Source organism: Lactuca virosa, chromosome 5 (genome assembly GCF_052849685.1).
Source record: "Lactuca virosa cultivar CGN04683 chromosome 5, Lactuca_virosa_CGN04683_v6, whole genome shotgun sequence".
In the NCBI taxonomy this organism is placed as follows: Eukaryota; Viridiplantae; Streptophyta; class Magnoliopsida; order Asterales; family Asteraceae; genus Lactuca; species Lactuca virosa.
In genome coordinates this window covers 462,268,217-462,285,875 of record NC_136430.1, presented here as the reverse complement: position 1 = coordinate 462,285,875, position 17,659 = coordinate 462,268,217, and the positions used below count along the sequence as shown (strand labels likewise).

Below are 17,659 nucleotides of genomic sequence, written 5' to 3'. Positions count from 1 at the left end.
GAGACTAATCATCATGTAAAGTGACATGTAATCCGCCAATCGGGGTGGCGAAGTTAATTGTTTTCAGCCCCGTTTTCCTCGAGAAAGTGGTTACAAAGATGCCCCCTTTTTTAAGGGATAAACATATCATCGATTACGTAGAGGGTGAAGTCCAAGTATAGTTATTGAAGTCACGCCCAAATAGCAAGAACTACGTAACCATATACACACACATTAACACATACTATGATACCCAAAGCAGAAACTTTTATATATATACAAAAAAGTGAAAAGCGTACACTTCCTCCCTTCATGGCTTGATCATGTGCATATATATAATAAATATATATATGGATTAAACTACGAAATACAAGTTGACAAGCGTTAAAAACCCGGACCAGACCAAACAAAGCTTCACCAAGTCACCTGCCGTCTGGTTTATCCGGCCGAACATCCGAGAGCAAGACAAGAGAGTCGCCATTTGAGCCAAACACACTAATAACCCGACCTTAGGGGCACCCATCCTGAAGAATATCGGGTCCCAAGCTAGGCTCAGGCCCAGCTGACCCAAGTAAAACCACATCGCTTTTGGCATTTTATGGAACCCGCCTTCCGCCCAAACCAACCAGCCGGATAAACCCATCACGAAAGCTGAAGACAGACATGTCAAATGTAGAGCCCACAAGGGTGGGATCCAGAAGGCCTTTTGGGTGCCCCGGTAGCTCCGATTCCAACCGAACAAGGAGATGTTGGCTAAGGTGAGAGCTAGAGGGACCGCGATACCTACAGCCAGTGATCGGATGCCACGTCTTGGCATCGTTGACGCCCGCTGCTGCTGCTTTTGAGTCTTCATGTTGGTGCCGGTGACGGCCTCTTGATGAGGTTGGTCTTTGGTTCTGTGTTTCAGTTCTTGGGTGGCAATGGAGTCCATGGTGTCAAGACGGAGATTGGTGGAGAGAGAGAGAGAGAGAGAGAAGATGGAACGACGAATAGTATTTTCAGGGGAGGAGAGATTTTATAGAAGAGCCTGGAGTTTCCGCGGGAAGATGAGTATGGATAGGTGTGACACGTGGTGATAGAAGGTGATGAAGAGGGGAAATCTGACACGTTGATAGACAGCAGTGCCACCTATTACGTGTGCACGGCCTGATGGCCAAATTCTTTATCCACTCGCAGAAAGGGTTTGAGTCAAGACCAAAGGGGTTTTTTTTTTTTTTTTTTTTGCTCGCGGTGATAATAATCCAACCAGATTCTCTAATAAGAAAAGGTTTTTAGACTAAACATGTAGCAAATAATATATACCAGGTTCTACACTTAAGTATCACGGATGAATAATTTAAAAATAATTTTAATTTAATTATAACTTGAAAATTGATAATAAAAACTTTAATAAATAATAAATATATATGTTTTGTAACTAATATCATAATGACATAATTATTTGTTGAAATTACGAAATGTTGCGATGTCGTTCCACAAGCGTGATTCCGACTGGCTACAGAATCTTCCAAGCGGAACCTGTAGTCACAAACGAGAAACACGTCAAACGTTCTCCGGGAGGGGATCCCGGGAGGACGCTCCGACGCTCTAGTCTGCGGATTATGTAAGGTCTTTAGATGATATCTATTTAAACACCCTAATAGCCCTAAAACCCTTCCTCTTATCAACCTCCATCCCTCGTATCGACCCCCTTGCAAACCCTAACCTATTTTGAGCTTTTGAGTGAGTTGTAGGCATTTTTGTTTGTGAAGGAAGATCATCAAAGAAGTGGTTTTGCTCTCAAGTCCTTGGATCCAACATTTTCTCTTCATAGTGCAGCTTTTGGAGGTATAAATCTCCAACCTTGATGCATGTTTATCTAGATCTTGGTTAAACTTAGAATTTTACCCCCTTTTGTCCCAAATCCTAGGTCTTTGTGAGTATAAGGTACTCCAAAGCCTTTAAGTTGTCCTTTCAGACATTTTAGGGTATTTTAAGTCATAAAAATGCAAGTTTGGATCTTGGTTTGTCCCCATGCAAGAGTTGTGGTGTAGCAAATGATTGAATAAGTTAGGTTTTTAGTGTTGGGCTCCTTGTAGCCACGCAAAGGCATAAAATTTGCAACTTTATGGCCTTAGAGGTTTTAGTAAGATCAAATATGAAGTTTGGACGTAAGGTCTTAAGGCATTAAGACCATCATGAGAATTTTGATCCAGGGTGCGTACGTCGGGCGTAAAGTTATGCACGTTGTGCGTACTGCACCTCGACCCCCATATCCCTCTTGCATCAGTCCTTTGTACGCGGGGAGTATGGCTCGGTTCCAACTTTTTAACCATTCTTTTGGGCCTTGGACCATTAGGTGTTGGGCTTTTTAGGTTGGGTCGAATGGGAAGGCCAAAATGACCTTTTTGCCCCTAATTAGGGTAATGGAATTATTGGACCATTTATTATGGGTTAAAACCCGAATTATTGATTAGGGTTATTTTTGGAATATAATTAGTGTGAGGAGCCGTGTTAGCAACAACTTGAGTGTGTGGCTCAGTTATCTTCTTTTGGATGTGAGTTTTCTCAATATGTCCATGGGTCGAAGGCACCAATGCCGACTCATTACCTTGTTACATAGAGTACTAGTTGTCTCTGTGATACTTGAATGAAAGACCAAGATCTGACCCCTGACACTTGTATGTAAGTCCGTGATTTGACCCTCGGCATTGCAAGGAAAGACCACGAGTTGGCCCATGACAAAAAGTGATTGTAAGACTATGATTCGGCCCATAACATTTATTATCTTGTATGTGGTATGTGATACTTTGGGGAACTTCCTAAACTTTGTGCTTACAATTTTTGTTTATGGTTACAGGTACTTCTGGTTTGAAAGGGAAGGACCCGGCGTGATGGCACAACGTCATCCCCTCATGATTTCTGCATTATGAATAATTGTACTCTAATGTTTTGAATATTATAACTTGGTGTTTGATTTTGAGCAATTTATGAATGAATTGATAAACTTCCAAATGAAAAAAATATATCACTATTTTTGGGACGTTACATGTAACCTATGTTGGATATGAATTATGATATCAATAGTGTTCTTAATATTTTAAAACAATATTGTTATCTCATAAAAATGTTTTATTTAACTGAGATTTTCCGCAACAAAGACAAATGATATTTTAAAGTGTAAAGAATTTCTTTTTCATTCTGATAAATTGAGGATGTCACATTTTTTCTATAAGATCTTGAGTTCTACAAAGTTCAATATAACATATTAAAAGGAAATCATTTAATTTTTAATCATTTTTTAAAAAAGTTTTATTTTTTCCATTGAACTGTTAAAAGATCATTATACTTATATCATTTAACGCCAACATGACATTTACTCTGATTGCGTTTAATCCATTAAATGATAACTATATATCCTCCCGCATTCAAACATTATATTATATTATATTATATTATGTTATATGTATTGTGGATTGTCTTGGAACCATCGGTATGAACTTCCTTGAATCATGGTCATATATCATGTTTTTGATTATTTCTAAAACTTTAAATATTCTAGACACATATTTATTACTTTTTTGAACACTTTATATATTAAAAAGTTTACGAAATGATAGAAAACATTACAAAAAAAATAATAAATTATACAAGTTTTGGGTTTTTTTAGCCCCACGACTCAATTTTTTGTGTTTAAGAATTGATATTAGAATGGAAATTCTACGTGTAATTTTGGAAAAACATGGATCAAAATGCATATTTAAAAGTAAAAAAGAAAAACTTTCCACGGACCTTATCATGGAATTTAATTATCATCCCAACATATTTTGTCCCTTTATTTTCTAGGAAAATCTTCAATAAAGTATCAATATTTTGGGTCAGTTTATGGTTTAATCATGACTTTAAGTTTTTAAATAGAAAAGTCTCAATTATTTTATATTTTGCCCAAATTAACGAAATAATTCTTATTTTTTTTCACGGAAAATAACAAATTATCGTATGAAATTAATTATTTTTTTCACGGAAAGTAACAAATTATCGTATGAAAATAAATAATCGAGACTTTTCTGTTTAAAAAATAAATGTCAGAATTAAACCGTAAACTGACCTAAAATATTGAGATTTTATCGAAAATTTGCCGGAAAGATACTTGATGTACTTCTAATTCTAATTAAGATACTTTTGAGTTTTGATACTACCATTTGTTTGTGTATATGAGTATATCACCACAGGGATGATGAGTGCAAAACATTTTGTTAGGTAACAAAAACAAAAGTTGACTATTAGTTAAGGGACCAGTTTTGCAACTTTTTCTTTTTTACTTTCACAGGAATTTTGATCAGCGCAACCTTCCGCCTTCCGCCTGCAACCGATCTTCTCTTCCGCCAATCTATGGCGATCCCCGCCGTACCCAAACGTAAATCCCCAAAGAGAAGATCAGAGCATTTTATCCATAAGTTTTACAAGAATCCCAAAACCCCCTTCGCTTTTGCGTTGCTTCTCGCCGATGCCGTTCTTACCGCCCTCATCATCGCCTATGTTCCTTGTAAGTACTTTATCACAAACTTGTTCGATTTTTCCAATTACATACGAATCTGTATCCGTAACACTTCGATTGCAATCAATTTTAGATACAAAGATTGATTGGGATGCTTACATGTCGCAGGTTAGACTCAATTTATCGTTTCTTGTCTTTTGGGGGTTTTAGTACCCCCATTGTGTTAAAACTTAGAAATAGAGCTGCATTTTTTATTTAGATAACATTCTTACTTCAAGTTCATATATATATATATATATATATATATATATATATATATATATATATATATATATATATATATATATATATATATATATATATATATATTTGTTCTACTAGAAAAGAACTAACTGCATTTACACTTTGAGGTTTGGATGTGAGTTTTGAAAGTGATACTAGGATTAGAGTAAGATCATCGGGTCTTGGGGGTTTAATTGGTTAATTTTACATTTATTTCAATCAGTCTTAACTCTGAAAATCTGATTATTTTCACCGAAAATCTCAATCATAATAAAATTTTGCCAATTTCAATTATCTATATTTAGTTTTGACGCACATCCAAACACCCCCTTTATGCCAAGTGGGACAAAAAGATTAATGTTGGTGGTAAAGTCGAACAAAGTCCATATATATAAATTTTGCATTTTGGAATTAACTAGTTTGACATGAAAATTCAAGCTGCAAACATTCTTTAATGGTGAATGGAGGGAGTATAAGTATGTGATTTCAGTTTTACTCAGAAATGGCATACAGGTAGATGGATTTATTGAAGGAGAAAGAGATTACAGCAATCTGAAAGGGGACACAGGACCTTTGGTTTATCCAGCTGGCTTTCTTTATGTTTACTCTGCCATACAATATGTTACAGGAGGCCAGGTCTATCCTGCCCAGGTGAATTTTTACTTGCTTTTGACAATTACAGAAATTCGTTGCTGGCTGATAATCTTTCTTGTTATTTCAGATCCTGTTTGGCTTTCTCTACATTGTGAATCTTGGAATAATGTTATTCATTTATGTGAAGACTGATGTGGTATGAACAATTTCTGTATGTTGTTGATTCTTTACTGTTGTTTAAATGATTTTATCTTCTTGATAGGTACCTTGGTGGGCTCTGACTTTGCTTTCTTTATCCAAAAGATTGCATTCAATCTTCGTGCTTCGTCTGTTCAACGACTGTTTTGCAATGACTCTTCTCCATCTTTCTATGGTTCCACTCCTTTATCAGAAATGGCATCTGGGTTTGATTGTCTTCAGGTTTTGTTACTTTTTAGCCATGCAGAAAGTAAATAATGTTGTTTTTAGAATTAACAGAGGCATTGATTTTGATTATGCAGTGCAGCTGTTTCAGTGAAGATGAACGTGCTTCTTTTTGCTCCATCATTGTTCCTTCTCATGCTCAAGGTACATACACTAAGCAACTCAAGTTTGTTTCTGGATCTTGCATACATTTACTCAAGCAGGCTTCTGTGTATAAACTTTAATACAGGGCATGGGCATTATGGGAGTGATATCGGCTTTAACAGGTGCAGCATTAGTGCAGGTGCTTGCTTATTCTTTCTTAAACTGTATTAATAATAAAGTCTGTTTGAAATAATAACTTACCAATCTGTGTTTTACTTTTTGTATTGGCAGATTGTATTGGGGTTACCATTTCTGTGGTCTTATCCAATTGCATATCTATCTAACGCCTTCAATCTTGGACGCGTCTTCATCCACTTCTGGTAAGCCCATCTTCTTCTTTACTTTATGATACTCGTTTATATAAATATATAAAAATGAGAAATTTTGGTAGTTGATATGTTTTATAATATATATGATCAGGTCTGTTAACTTCAAATTTGTCCCGGAACCAATATTTGTGTCGAAGAAGTTTGCTGTCATCTTACTATTTGCTCATCTCGGTCTTCTTACCCTTTTTGCACATTATAGGTGGTGCAAGTAAGTATGCAAATGCAATGCAATCTTATTCCAATTTTTAACTTTTTTGGTGTGTTCACTTTTACAGGCATGAAGGAGGATTAGTCTCTTTCTTGCGTTCTAGATTCCTTCAAAACCAGCTCGAAACCTTTCCTCCTAATAAAACTCACAATTCTATCTCTGGATTACAGCTTCTTAAAAGAGAGCGTAAGTGCACTTTCTTTCAACTTAATTTGTATGTGAAGGTTGACTAACGGTTGACTAATATTGTTACACAGATATTGTTACAACCATGTTTACTGGCAATTTTATTGGCATCGTTTGTGCTCGCTCTTTGCACTATCAATTCTACTCCTGGTATGCAAAATTGATAGCATACACGTTTTTTTTTGTTCCATATCAACAACATCAAAATGAATGATCTTTATGAATTCTATTATCATCTTTGATGAAGAATGTTTTGCAATGCAGGTATGTCTGCAGCTTACCATATCTTTTGTGGAGAACATCCTTTCCAAATATAGTGCGGTAAGTCAGCCAATCAAAAGTCGCCAGCTGTATTGTATGTACTCTCATTCATTTGGAGTTGGAGTTGCTTTTTTTTTTTTTTTTTTTATGTTGTGGGTGGTTGTTTTGCATGCAGGGTGCTGTTGTTTGCAGGGGTGGAGGTGTGCTGGAATGTTTTCCCCTCCAATGTCTACTCCTCCATGGCGCTTCTTTGTTTACATGTACTAATCTTGTGGGGTCTATGGAAGACTCCATCTGAGTATCCATATCAAAATCACAGATTGAAGAAGACCAAGTGAAACTTGTTTTCATTTTTTTCAGATTTCAAAATATTTTTCTTTTGTTTGTTTGTATTATCATCCACAATCTCATCGTTCCTTAGAATGACACAAACAAACTTATGCAATTTCTGTTTGGCTTCTTCCTATTAATGTAGTTTTTTTATAAGACAAATGTTCCACTGCAATCATTAATTCATTATCATGTGTATGGTTGTTGATTTTTGATAATTTATTCAGTTGCCTATAGACTTTTAAATGGGGATTTTTGTTTTCGTACCTGTAACTTCATAATAGTTTGATTTTGTATGCGTTCTTATTCGTTCACGATTTAGTGTAGTTGGGAATTTGAATTAATTCATTCATTCTTGATTGTGGTCGGAGAAGAGATATGGTGAAAATTACTTTGATTTATGAGTACATTTGTATTACAGTTGAAATTATTTGTTTTAGAAAAGAAATGTAAAAAATTGAAATCAGTTCTTAAACTACTGCATAAGTGTTTATTTAGTCATTGAAATCTTTTTTCCCTCAATATCCAATGTTCCTTAACTTGTTCAATTTGTCTACTTTGTGTCTTTATGACCGGTGAAACATGCAGACGTAAATATATCCTTGCCTGTAAACATAAGTGCTCAATATGAGTTTTTCCAGAAGAAAAAAAAAAAAACCATCTTAGTGTAAGGTTATAGGTGTTGTTTGGCAAAAGTGGGTGGTAGTTAGAAGTTGTAACTTTTATTTGTGTATCGCCAAAGTAATTGTAAGCTTTTGAAAGATAGAAAATGACATATAACACACAAGTTAAAAACTAAAAGCTACTTGAATAAGATATTGAATTAAGAGTTTTTTTTTAAATAAAAAGTTTGAGCTTGTTCTCCCAAACGAAGTTTTTTCTTTAGTTCGAGTTTTCCTTAAAAGATAAAGGGAAATCTCCAGTAAAATCTAGAAACTTTGATCTTTATATGAAAAAACTATTGCTTTAATTTATTTTATTTTGAACAAAAAAATGATAACTGTTATACAAACTAACAAAATGACAAAAAACCAACAATCATTTACACATTTAGGATAAATAAATAAAATTACAATAAGATAATATCATCTGTCAGACAAAGAGAATATAATAATATTGTTTTTAGAAGTCTAACTTATACACTCATTATTGTATTCCTAAATCTACACATATTAGTCTTAAGCGGGATTACCCTCAATTTTTTGTTGAGGGCACGTTTCCGACAACTCCTGACATCGTTGTGCTAGAGGCCTTTTAGTGATAACATTAAAATAAGATAATACCCTACGTCAGATAAAATAAATATAGTAAGAAGATATCATTTATCCACCAGAGACAATAAGACTACACTTTGGTAAATACGATATGCCATACCCACTTATCAAAGTTAAACTTCGCTGGGAATTTGTTTGACTTAATCCTCAATTGGAACTAAGTTGTTTGGTAGGTGGTTGGCTCACTTGGATAAAATCCATCTTGACAAGTATTGCTATGCATTTTATGAACATTTTTTGTGCACCCAAAAAACCCATGGATTATCTTGAAGTCTTAACTCTTAAGAAATTGTTTCTTTGTCAGGAGAAAGAAAACTTATGTAGTTATGTAGTTGGATAAAATGGAAAAAGGTTATGGCTAGAAAAGAGGATGGTAGTTTAGGAATGAGAAGTATTTATGCGTTTAATAGAGCATTTTTATTTAAATGGCAGTGACATGTTTTAAAAAATCCATAACATTTGTTATGGGTCCAAGTTATCAAAAAAATTTATGGTGAGGATGGTAATCGGCATACAAACATTCCCAAAGACCACACACGTGTGCCATGGGTGGATATCTTGCGATCCACCAAAGGATTAAATGACAATGGTATTAACTTTGATTCTTTTTATTTGAAAAATGGGTGACGAAAAAATGTGGTTTTGGGAAAACATTGGTTGGGAGAGATTCCTTTCAAAACTCATTTTCATAGAGTTTTCATCTTTACCAAACAAGTTAGCTTTGTTCATGCTTATCTTTCGTTAGGAACATAGTATTCTTGTTTATGTTTTGAACTGAGTGGTGGGTCGAGTTAGAACAATGGACCGATTTGTCGTGATTTATTGCAACGTGTGGTTTTAAGTAATTAAAGTGATAAATAGAGATAAGATTTAGAAGCAAACGTAAAGTAAAATACACGATCTCTTCGGCGAAACAACTTATAGACCTACCAAGTGAAACTTTACTTTCCAGTTGGAAAGTGTATCCGTGAATTTATCAGCCACTTCTTTCCATAAGGACGAGCAACTAATAATACCCCCTAAATGTTCCGCCTCGTTAAAATTTACACTAACACCTATCAACATAGTTTTGTGTAAGATAATTTTTAAGCCGGGGAAAAGAAAAATAAACAACAAAAAATCTGCACATAGACAAAAGCAAACCCTACGATAAAGTTCATAATCAATTGTCTCTTTAATCATAAAGCATCCTTGGATCCAACTACATATTTCATCCACACTCATTTTCTTCAAATCTGTTTGAATCATAAGTTGAAATCGTTTCTTGTTAAGCTACAATCAATGAAATAATTTTTTAAAAACTTGGTACGTTAATTGAGTCAAAAACATCTTTTATTTAAAAAAGATGACTTTTTTATTAACAAACAACAAATTTTCCTAGGGTCTCCGAAAAAAAAAAAAATGAGGCTTAAATCAATTTATGTTTCATATCATAAAATGAATTTTAACAAAACAATCCATATTGTCTGTCATCCATTCTCGACTTAATTTGGAGAACAAATCCCAAGTCACTCCTGATTGATCCCCGTCAAGTAGCCGTAGCCGCAGCAAGACATACTTTTGTATTGTAATTTTAGAGCAAATTAAATTAAATATTCCCATGATGGGTGGGGCTTTAAGGTGAGATTCTAATAGAATTACCAGAAAACTATAAGAAATGCTATCTGTTGATCCGGATCATAATAACTGAGCTCGATGTATTTGAATTTTTCAACAACTGAACTCATATATTTGAATTTTTCAACAAAAAGGTTTTCCATAGATTGAACAGAAAAGTGAAGTTGTAGACTTCATATTAGTTGACAACCTAACAAACCAATGCTCAATCACTAATTCACTATCAATTTATCACACAGCCAGCTTTCTTTTAAGTGAATGAAAGCATATATATTCTATTATATTAGGGTTATAGAAGACACACGACACAGGCTATGTTAATACAGATGAACTGATTGCTAAATATGTTGTAAAGATAGATTCAAATGCCTTTGAGAAACAAAAACTTGGTGTGGGAAGCAATCAAACAACAAATCATGTATTCAAAAAAGATAAAGTAGCATCCAAAATCCAAAATTCAAAACCATTACGATACAACTCATCTTATAACCTTGTAAGCAAAGCAATAGCACCGAAGCAGCTTCTGATTATCATAAAAGCAAGCAAAATGATGAGTCAGTCTCCCTTTTTTCTAAAAGAGCATCCTTCAGTGAGCCTTGCACGTCCACCAGTCGGCTGGCATAACACCGTCTGACAGTTCCCACATACCACCACCGTTTGAGAGTGGCTAAATACAGTTGTTCTGTTTGTTTAAACACACCAACATCATCATCATCATTTCATATTAACATCATAAACTAAAACTGAACAAATTCACATCAAAAAACTCACATGTTGAAACAACCCTGGCACTTGACATCCTGCAAAAGCCCATTAATTAAACCAAATTATACCAAACTTCCATAAGATTTAGGGTATAGGAAAAACTAAAACAATCAAAATTGTTAAAGCTAAACTAAGTATACCATGAAGAAAGAGTTTGGCGATTGAACAAGTCGTTTCAGCTTATGCTTCCTCTTCTCCAACTCTGCTGGGGGATTAAGCAGATCAACATCGTTTGGCAAAACCTGTAAATTTTCAACACATCCGATCTATCATATCATTCCACTAACACTAACACGTGAATACAAATAACCAGACTATACATTTTGCATCCAACTACCAAATAAAATGATTTAAGCATCAAACAAAGATCGTACCATCTTGTTTCGAGATTTATATATCGATCAAGACGTTTTGGCTATCAAAGAAAAGACCTGCGCACCAAAAACCTAAACGATTGCGTCAAAGAGGCGCAGTATGAAGGTATAATATATACCTGTTTGATTTCAGCCCTTAGGGCAATTTCCCAATCATGGACTGGACTGAGATTTGAGAGCCTAAAACATTCAAACCCAAACCGGCCCACTAATAGCTTTTAAATATCTATGATCTAAACTTAATTGTATTATATCAAATCACGTTTTTGGTAACTAGCACAACAAAGTTTAGTTAATTATACATTTAGTAACTCAAGTTTCTTTTGTGCGCAATTAGTCACTAAAGTTACAATTTATATGTCAGTTACACCATTTTGTTCCCTGATACCGGAAGAACCGGTAAATTTACTGATGTGGCATTTTAATTTTAAAACACATTAAAAATTATGAAAGCAACGTACACTTCCTTCTCCTTCAAGTGGCATTGTACTCCCTCACTAACATTTCTCAAATGTTAGTTTATTGTTTATAAGGTCAATTCATAACAACACGCCTTATATTGTAGGATTGAACAAAGATTATCAGGGACGTCATTTCCTTTGGGATTCAAAAGAGACACATATCACCTTCAACAACTCCTGCTTTCTCTCTCTTTTGGAATTTACGTTGACTTGCAACCCACATGTTAGGGTTTTGTGTTACCTCTGCCATGGCTTGATTTACGAAGCAATACAAACACCACCACCTTAACTTGTTGCTTTCACCACCATTGTGTGTGTGTCTCTCTCTCTCACTCACTCACTCACTCTCTCTCTCCCCCTGTCTTCTCCGACCTTTTATGTATATATCTATTTATCTATTGCATAAGAGAGATGCCTACATACTCATAGTTGCAGAGAGGGATTCATGAATGCTCGCCACTAGCTTTCTCTATATGTCATCCGTGTGTATCAGATTCTCTCTCCTCTCAAATTTTTTGTGAGATACTCATGTCGTACACACGTCATCAAGAATCCAACCATGAACATATTTATATATACACAATTCTAGCACTACCAACGAAAGCCTAAGAGCGAGGGAGGTTTAATGGCAGGAAACGATTGGATAAAAGTTATCTTTCGATGAGACTGATCTACTTGGTGGGGGAATTTGGATGGGCCTTTTTATTTATTTATTATTGGGGTGAACTAATTTGCCACGTAGGATGCTATTAACCTGGAAACCTGTTAGTTTGGGGGTCAAACCCCTATTTAACAGGTAGAATTCAACTTTAAGGATCTATTGCGCACAAAAAAAAAACTTGAGTAACTAAATGTGTAAATTGATCAAACTTCGTTGTGCTACAGTGCCAAAATCCCTTATATAAAAGTCGATCCTTGTTTTATTTATGGGTAAACTTTTATAAAATAGTCTTTCTACCCGATCAACTGGTTATGGTGTTTTTTTTTTCAAACAAAAGACAACGGCTTGTTTCGATCAAAATCAAAAGTTTTTCTAGAATTAATTATCTTTATATTTTTATTGTATTATGTTTTATTATTTTAAGGTAATATTATTGTAATTATTTCATTTTGTTTAATCTTATTATATTATCATATTGTAATTTTATTTATTTTCTCTATCTAAGAAAAAAATATATTATTATAACCGTTTGTCGTTTATCATTACATGTGGTCGAGGCATTGACCTTGAAACGTCCCAAAAATAAGACCCGAAAATTTTCATTTTTAAATTAATAAAACAGTAAACCATATCATTGTCACAAAACCAAGGTAATCGAATTTTATCAATACATCATCATCATCAGAGTAAATCACAAAATGCGGAAACGAATGATGTGTGCTCTACAATCATCCCGGTGTAACATCCCAAAATTCAAGACCAAAAATTTCGTTTTTATATCATATAAAAACACTTAACAACTTTGTTCCGAACATTGAAAACGTTTCATTTAAAATAAATATCAGAGTCTAATACCAAAGATCACATAATGCGGAATAATATGGGTGAATGCGATGCGATCGTCCCGAGCTCCTTTTCTGAAAACTGAAGGTACCTGAAACCAAAACTGTAAACCGTAAGAACGAAGCTTAGTGAGTTCCCCAAATACCACATACCATACATATCAACTGGGTTATAGATGACATACATACTGTGAGCCATACATATCAATCATATATCAAATAAGGTGTTATGTGTCACACATAGTCTTGCTGTTATGCCACGGGCCGCCACGTGGTCTTTTTTGCCAAGTCGGGGGCCACCCCCTGGGTCTTACAGACAAGTGCCAAGAGCCGCCTCCTGGTCTTCCATGCAAGTATCACAAAGACAACTAGCATACATACTACTCTACTTAGCTAACGAACATATAGCGTGTCTGGAGCCACTTCCTGGTCTTTCATGCATATTGCCTAGGGCTAATCCCCAAGTCTTCCTGTCATACATAATAGCATACTGTGTGCCAGGAGCCACCCCCTGGTCTTTTATACATAGTGCATAGGGCTAACCCCCGGGTATTCGTATCATACATAATAACATACTGTGTGCCAGGAGCTACCCCCTGGTCTTTTATACATAGTGCCTAGAGCTAACCCCCCGATCTTCCTACCATACATAAACTAAATGGGTCGGCATTGTGGCCGTAGACCCATACACACAGTGAGGAGACTCACCTTGCACTTTTGAAGACTTGCAGATAATCCTCTGGCTGCTAACTGGCAATTCCCGAACTGCTAATCCTTTGGCTCCCCGAGCTATCAATACCAAATAACACTTAGTTCCAAACCAATAATCCTTCTTAGGGTAAAATGACCATTTTATCCCTGCTCTAATCTGGACCATATCCAAGGCCCAATTCCATCTAATCTTTCTAAGTCCACCAATGGCCCACTAAAAGCCCACTAATGGCCCAATTTGCTAAATTGGGCCCAATCCCTCTAACGGGCCTTACCCTAAGCTCAAACATATTCTTGGCCCAAATTATCTGACTTCTGATGGCCCACTATGACCCAAAGACCCAAAGTCCAAAGCATGGCCCAACCCGAGGCCCAAGACATGCCAAGCCCATATCTGTTGAGTACGCGGGGCGTACTCCTCTGTACGCTAAGCGTACTGGCTGAATGGTGTGTACGTTGCGCGTACATGCATTTACGCCCATCATACTCCACTGTTAAGTCACTTTTACCATTAAGTGCTTAATACTCTATTCCACCGGCTATAAACATAGATCCATGTCCTCTTCAACGTCTTAATCCATAAAGTCACTGACTTTGTGACTTTACAGGTCCCAAACAAGCCCAAACTCCAAAAATGGTATTCTATTTCCATGAAAATGGTCTTAACTCTTGCATGAGCCCATTAAGACCACCAAGATGACAACTTTCTGTCTTAAGGAGTCATTTAGCACCAAGGGTCGCAACCCTTAGTCTAGGAATCAGATTTGGACCATAAAAGCTTCATCATTGGGACCAAAAAGATCTAAAACTCCATCATAATAGATCTAAGCATTCAAGAGACAAGTTCAAGACTTTATACCTCGATAAAGTCTAAAATGAAGCAATAACCCCAGATCTATATCTTCTCCTTTAATCCACCACCTTGCTTTGCTCTTCACTTCCTTGAAAAATGGATCCTAAACACCAAAATGCTCTCTAATGGCTTTCTAAGCTCCAAGAACACTCTAGGGAGGTTTAGGGTTTCGTGGTGGCTGTCTAAGGATGAGAGGGAGGCTGATATCTAGGGTATAATGTTTTTTATATAGTGACATACCCTAAAAATTAGGGTTTAAGGACACTGAGCGTACGCTGGGCGTACTGCCGAACCTTCCACGTTTCACTTATCCAACACTACGCCGAGCGTACCCCAGCTTACGTTGGGCGTACTCACCTAGTTGCCACCTTGCATGCATGGGCTGAAATGCAAGCTTTTCCATTCAGGGACCGATTTTGCCAACAACTTCAAAGTACTATAACTTCTTCGTTGTAAGTCCGTTTCCGACGAACTTTATATCCACGAAAAGGTGGAGGGAAACCATACGCTCTTAGTCACGTCCTAAGCCTAAAACCTTACGAAGAAACCCGAGTCCCATAAAAAGACCGAATCGCCCCTGCCCTTTGGCCTCCGAGACCACAACCAAGTACTTTCAAAACTAGGTGTTACACCCGGGCTCTTCCCTTTGAAACCAGAAGTGCCTGAAACATAAACTGAAAACCGTAAACACAGAGCTTAGTGAGTTCCCAAAATACCACATACCATACATAATAAACACATAATGGGTCCCGCCCGGCATCGAGCCCCGCTCGATTTACAGATCTGTCAGTCATCGGACCCCGAACACGCCAACTAACAATAAATACAATCTTAATCAATAATTAACCCGATAACCCAAAATACCCTTAACTCAAACTTGGTCAACCCTGGTCAAAGTCAAGGTCCAAAAGTCAATATTTATTCCCGGCAGAGTACGCCCTGCGTACCAAGAGAGTATGGCCAATGTAATCTGATGTTGACCAAAAGCGGGGCGCTGACCACGTACGCGCAACGTACCACCAGGTACACCCAACGTACTCAGCCCAGTCCCAAAACTCCATTAAGAGCTTATTTCATTAAGTTCTTACATCCAAAACTCAGATCCACGCCCAAAATGATGTTATAAGTCATAAAGTTTCCAACTTTATGACTTTGCATGGCTATAAAGTGCTTAATGTCCAAAACCCTAAGTTATTAACCCAATAAGACATCACAACTCTTGCATGGAAGGGATATAAGGGCCAAGATCACATTTTTATAGTTCATAATAGCTTTATAATTGATAAAGTTTCCAACTTTATCCATTAGAATGGTCCCAACAAACAAGATCTAGTCTTTAAGTCTCAAAGGGACCCAAAAGTTCATCTTTTTCAACTTAATCCATTAAGTACAGGTCTCAAACTTTCAGATCTGAATCAAAATGATGTTTACATGGATAAAGTTTCCAACCTTATCCATAACAAGGTCACAAAATTTCAAGATCTAAACTTTATGAACTAAAATGACAAAAAGCTCATAACATCCAAAACTAGTTAGATCTAACAAATGCATCATCAAGATTCAAACTTTATACCTTTAGAAGATAGATCAAGGTGAAAAAAGTCCAGATCTACAAGCTCCAATGCAACCAACACTTCTCCAAGAAGTTCCTTCTTCTCCAAGGTGCACCATGCATACTCCAAAGCACTAAAAAAATATTCTTTTAGCACACAAGGCTCAACTAGGATTAGGGTTTCATTGAAGGGGTGTTGGAGGGGTGGAGGCTGAGAATGGAGTAGGTTTGGGGGAGTTAAGGAGCTTAAATAGGGCTCAAACCACGAAAATAGGGTTTCGGCACTGATTGTGTACGCCCAACGTACTTCTGGTACGCCCAGTGTACTCAGGGTGTCTCAGTACACCCAACGTACTCCCCTCTGTATGCCCAGCGTCTCATCATAACCCAAAAGCTACCAAACTTCAAACGAGCATAACTTCTTCGTTCTAACTACGATTTTGACGTTCTTTATATCCACGGAAATATAACGAGAAGCTCTACACTTCTATCAACTCATCCTTGCCTTAAAACTTTCCGAACAAAAACGTAAGGCTCTGTTCCGAATCAATTCCTAATTGGAGGTTGTGGCCTAAAGAGCGGTCATCATAAGGATTAGGACCTTTAAAAAGGTAAAATTTAGGCCCATTTGTATGTGGGTAATGTAGATATGTGACCCAATAGTTCGATTTGCACTTTGGAGTCAATGGGTAAAATGGGAATGTAGTGTTTCAGACTTCTTTTATGAATTATGGATTTTAGTTCGATGTATTTTAAGTCAAAATTAATTAGATAGGGTTGTAGATCTCATCAATACCTTTCCGTGGATATAAAGAACGTCGAAAACGGAGTTAGAACGAAAAAGTTATGACTGTTTGAAGTTTGGGTGGCTTTGGGCCAAGCTGAGTACGTTGGGCGTACAAAAAGGTGTACGTTGGGCGTACTAATGGAATCCTGAGTACGCTGGGCATACCAGGAGTACGTTAGGCATACGCAATCAGTGCCCAAACCCTATTTTTTTTGGTTTAAGCCCTATTTAAGCTCCTCAACTCCCCTAAACCCACTCCATTCTCAACCGCCGCCTGTAACATCCATAAAAATTCAAGCCAATTTAAAACTTTTTAAAACATTTAAAACCATTAAGTTATTACAATTTGTCTTCAAAATAGTTTAAACATCAGAGTATCCCCATAATCAAATCATAAAATCATGAAATATGAGGAGTTGTACGTTCACGCCTTCGCCTTCCCGCGATCATCAGAAGTACCTGAAACAATAATCGATAAATGTAAGCTCGAAGGCTTAGCGAGTTACCTCCAAAATACCAACGCCATACAGATATAACCATATCATATAA

The 17,659-nt window shown here is 36.4% G+C and overlaps 3 protein-coding genes across 5 annotated transcripts; 1 reads left to right on the top strand and 2 right to left on the bottom strand.

The window, feature by feature from the left end:
- Positions 1-226: 226 nt before the first annotated feature.
- Positions 227-1,029, bottom strand: TSPO (TSPO(outer membrane tryptophan-rich sensory protein)-like protein). Its single transcript, XM_079052788.1, has one exon. The coding sequence runs from the start codon at positions 908-910 to the stop codon at positions 335-337; it is 576 nt and encodes a 191-aa protein (XP_078908914.1). The 5' UTR covers positions 911-1,029; the 3' UTR covers positions 227-334.
- Positions 1,030-4,254: 3,225 nt separating this feature from the next.
- Positions 4,255-7,388, top strand: ALG3 (asparagine-linked glycosylation 3). 3 transcript variants are annotated; one of them, XM_079050654.1, is made up of 13 exons: positions 4,255-4,504; positions 4,590-4,624; positions 5,252-5,389; positions 5,460-5,528; positions 5,595-5,752; positions 5,833-5,899; positions 5,985-6,038; positions 6,131-6,219; positions 6,320-6,427; positions 6,504-6,622; positions 6,694-6,772; positions 6,887-6,943; positions 7,059-7,388. In XM_079050654.1, exons 1-13 carry the CDS (start codon positions 4,351-4,353, stop codon positions 7,219-7,221), a joined length of 1,290 nt encoding a protein of 429 aa, XP_078906780.1. In that variant the 5' UTR covers positions 4,255-4,350; the 3' UTR covers positions 7,222-7,388. The 3 variants fall into 3 exon arrangements, with proteins under 3 accessions (XP_078906780.1, XP_078906779.1, XP_078906781.1); XM_079050653.1 differs by having other exon boundaries at positions 4,257-4,504; positions 6,320-6,436; XM_079050655.1 differs by having other exon boundaries at positions 4,297-4,504; positions 5,239-5,389; positions 6,320-6,436.
- A 3,108-nt stretch (positions 7,389-10,496) lies between these two features.
- On the bottom strand, positions 10,497-11,391 carry LOC145114608 (small ribosomal subunit protein eS27y). Its single transcript, XM_079050656.1, has 4 exons — positions 11,244-11,391; positions 11,010-11,111; positions 10,876-10,904; positions 10,497-10,786 (listed from the first exon to the last, which is right to left on the bottom strand). The coding sequence occupies exons 1-4, from the start codon at positions 11,244-11,246 to the stop codon at positions 10,660-10,662; spliced, it is 261 nt and encodes an 86-aa protein (XP_078906782.1). The 5' UTR covers positions 11,247-11,391; the 3' UTR covers positions 10,497-10,659.
- Positions 11,392-17,659: the final 6,268 nt, after the last annotated feature.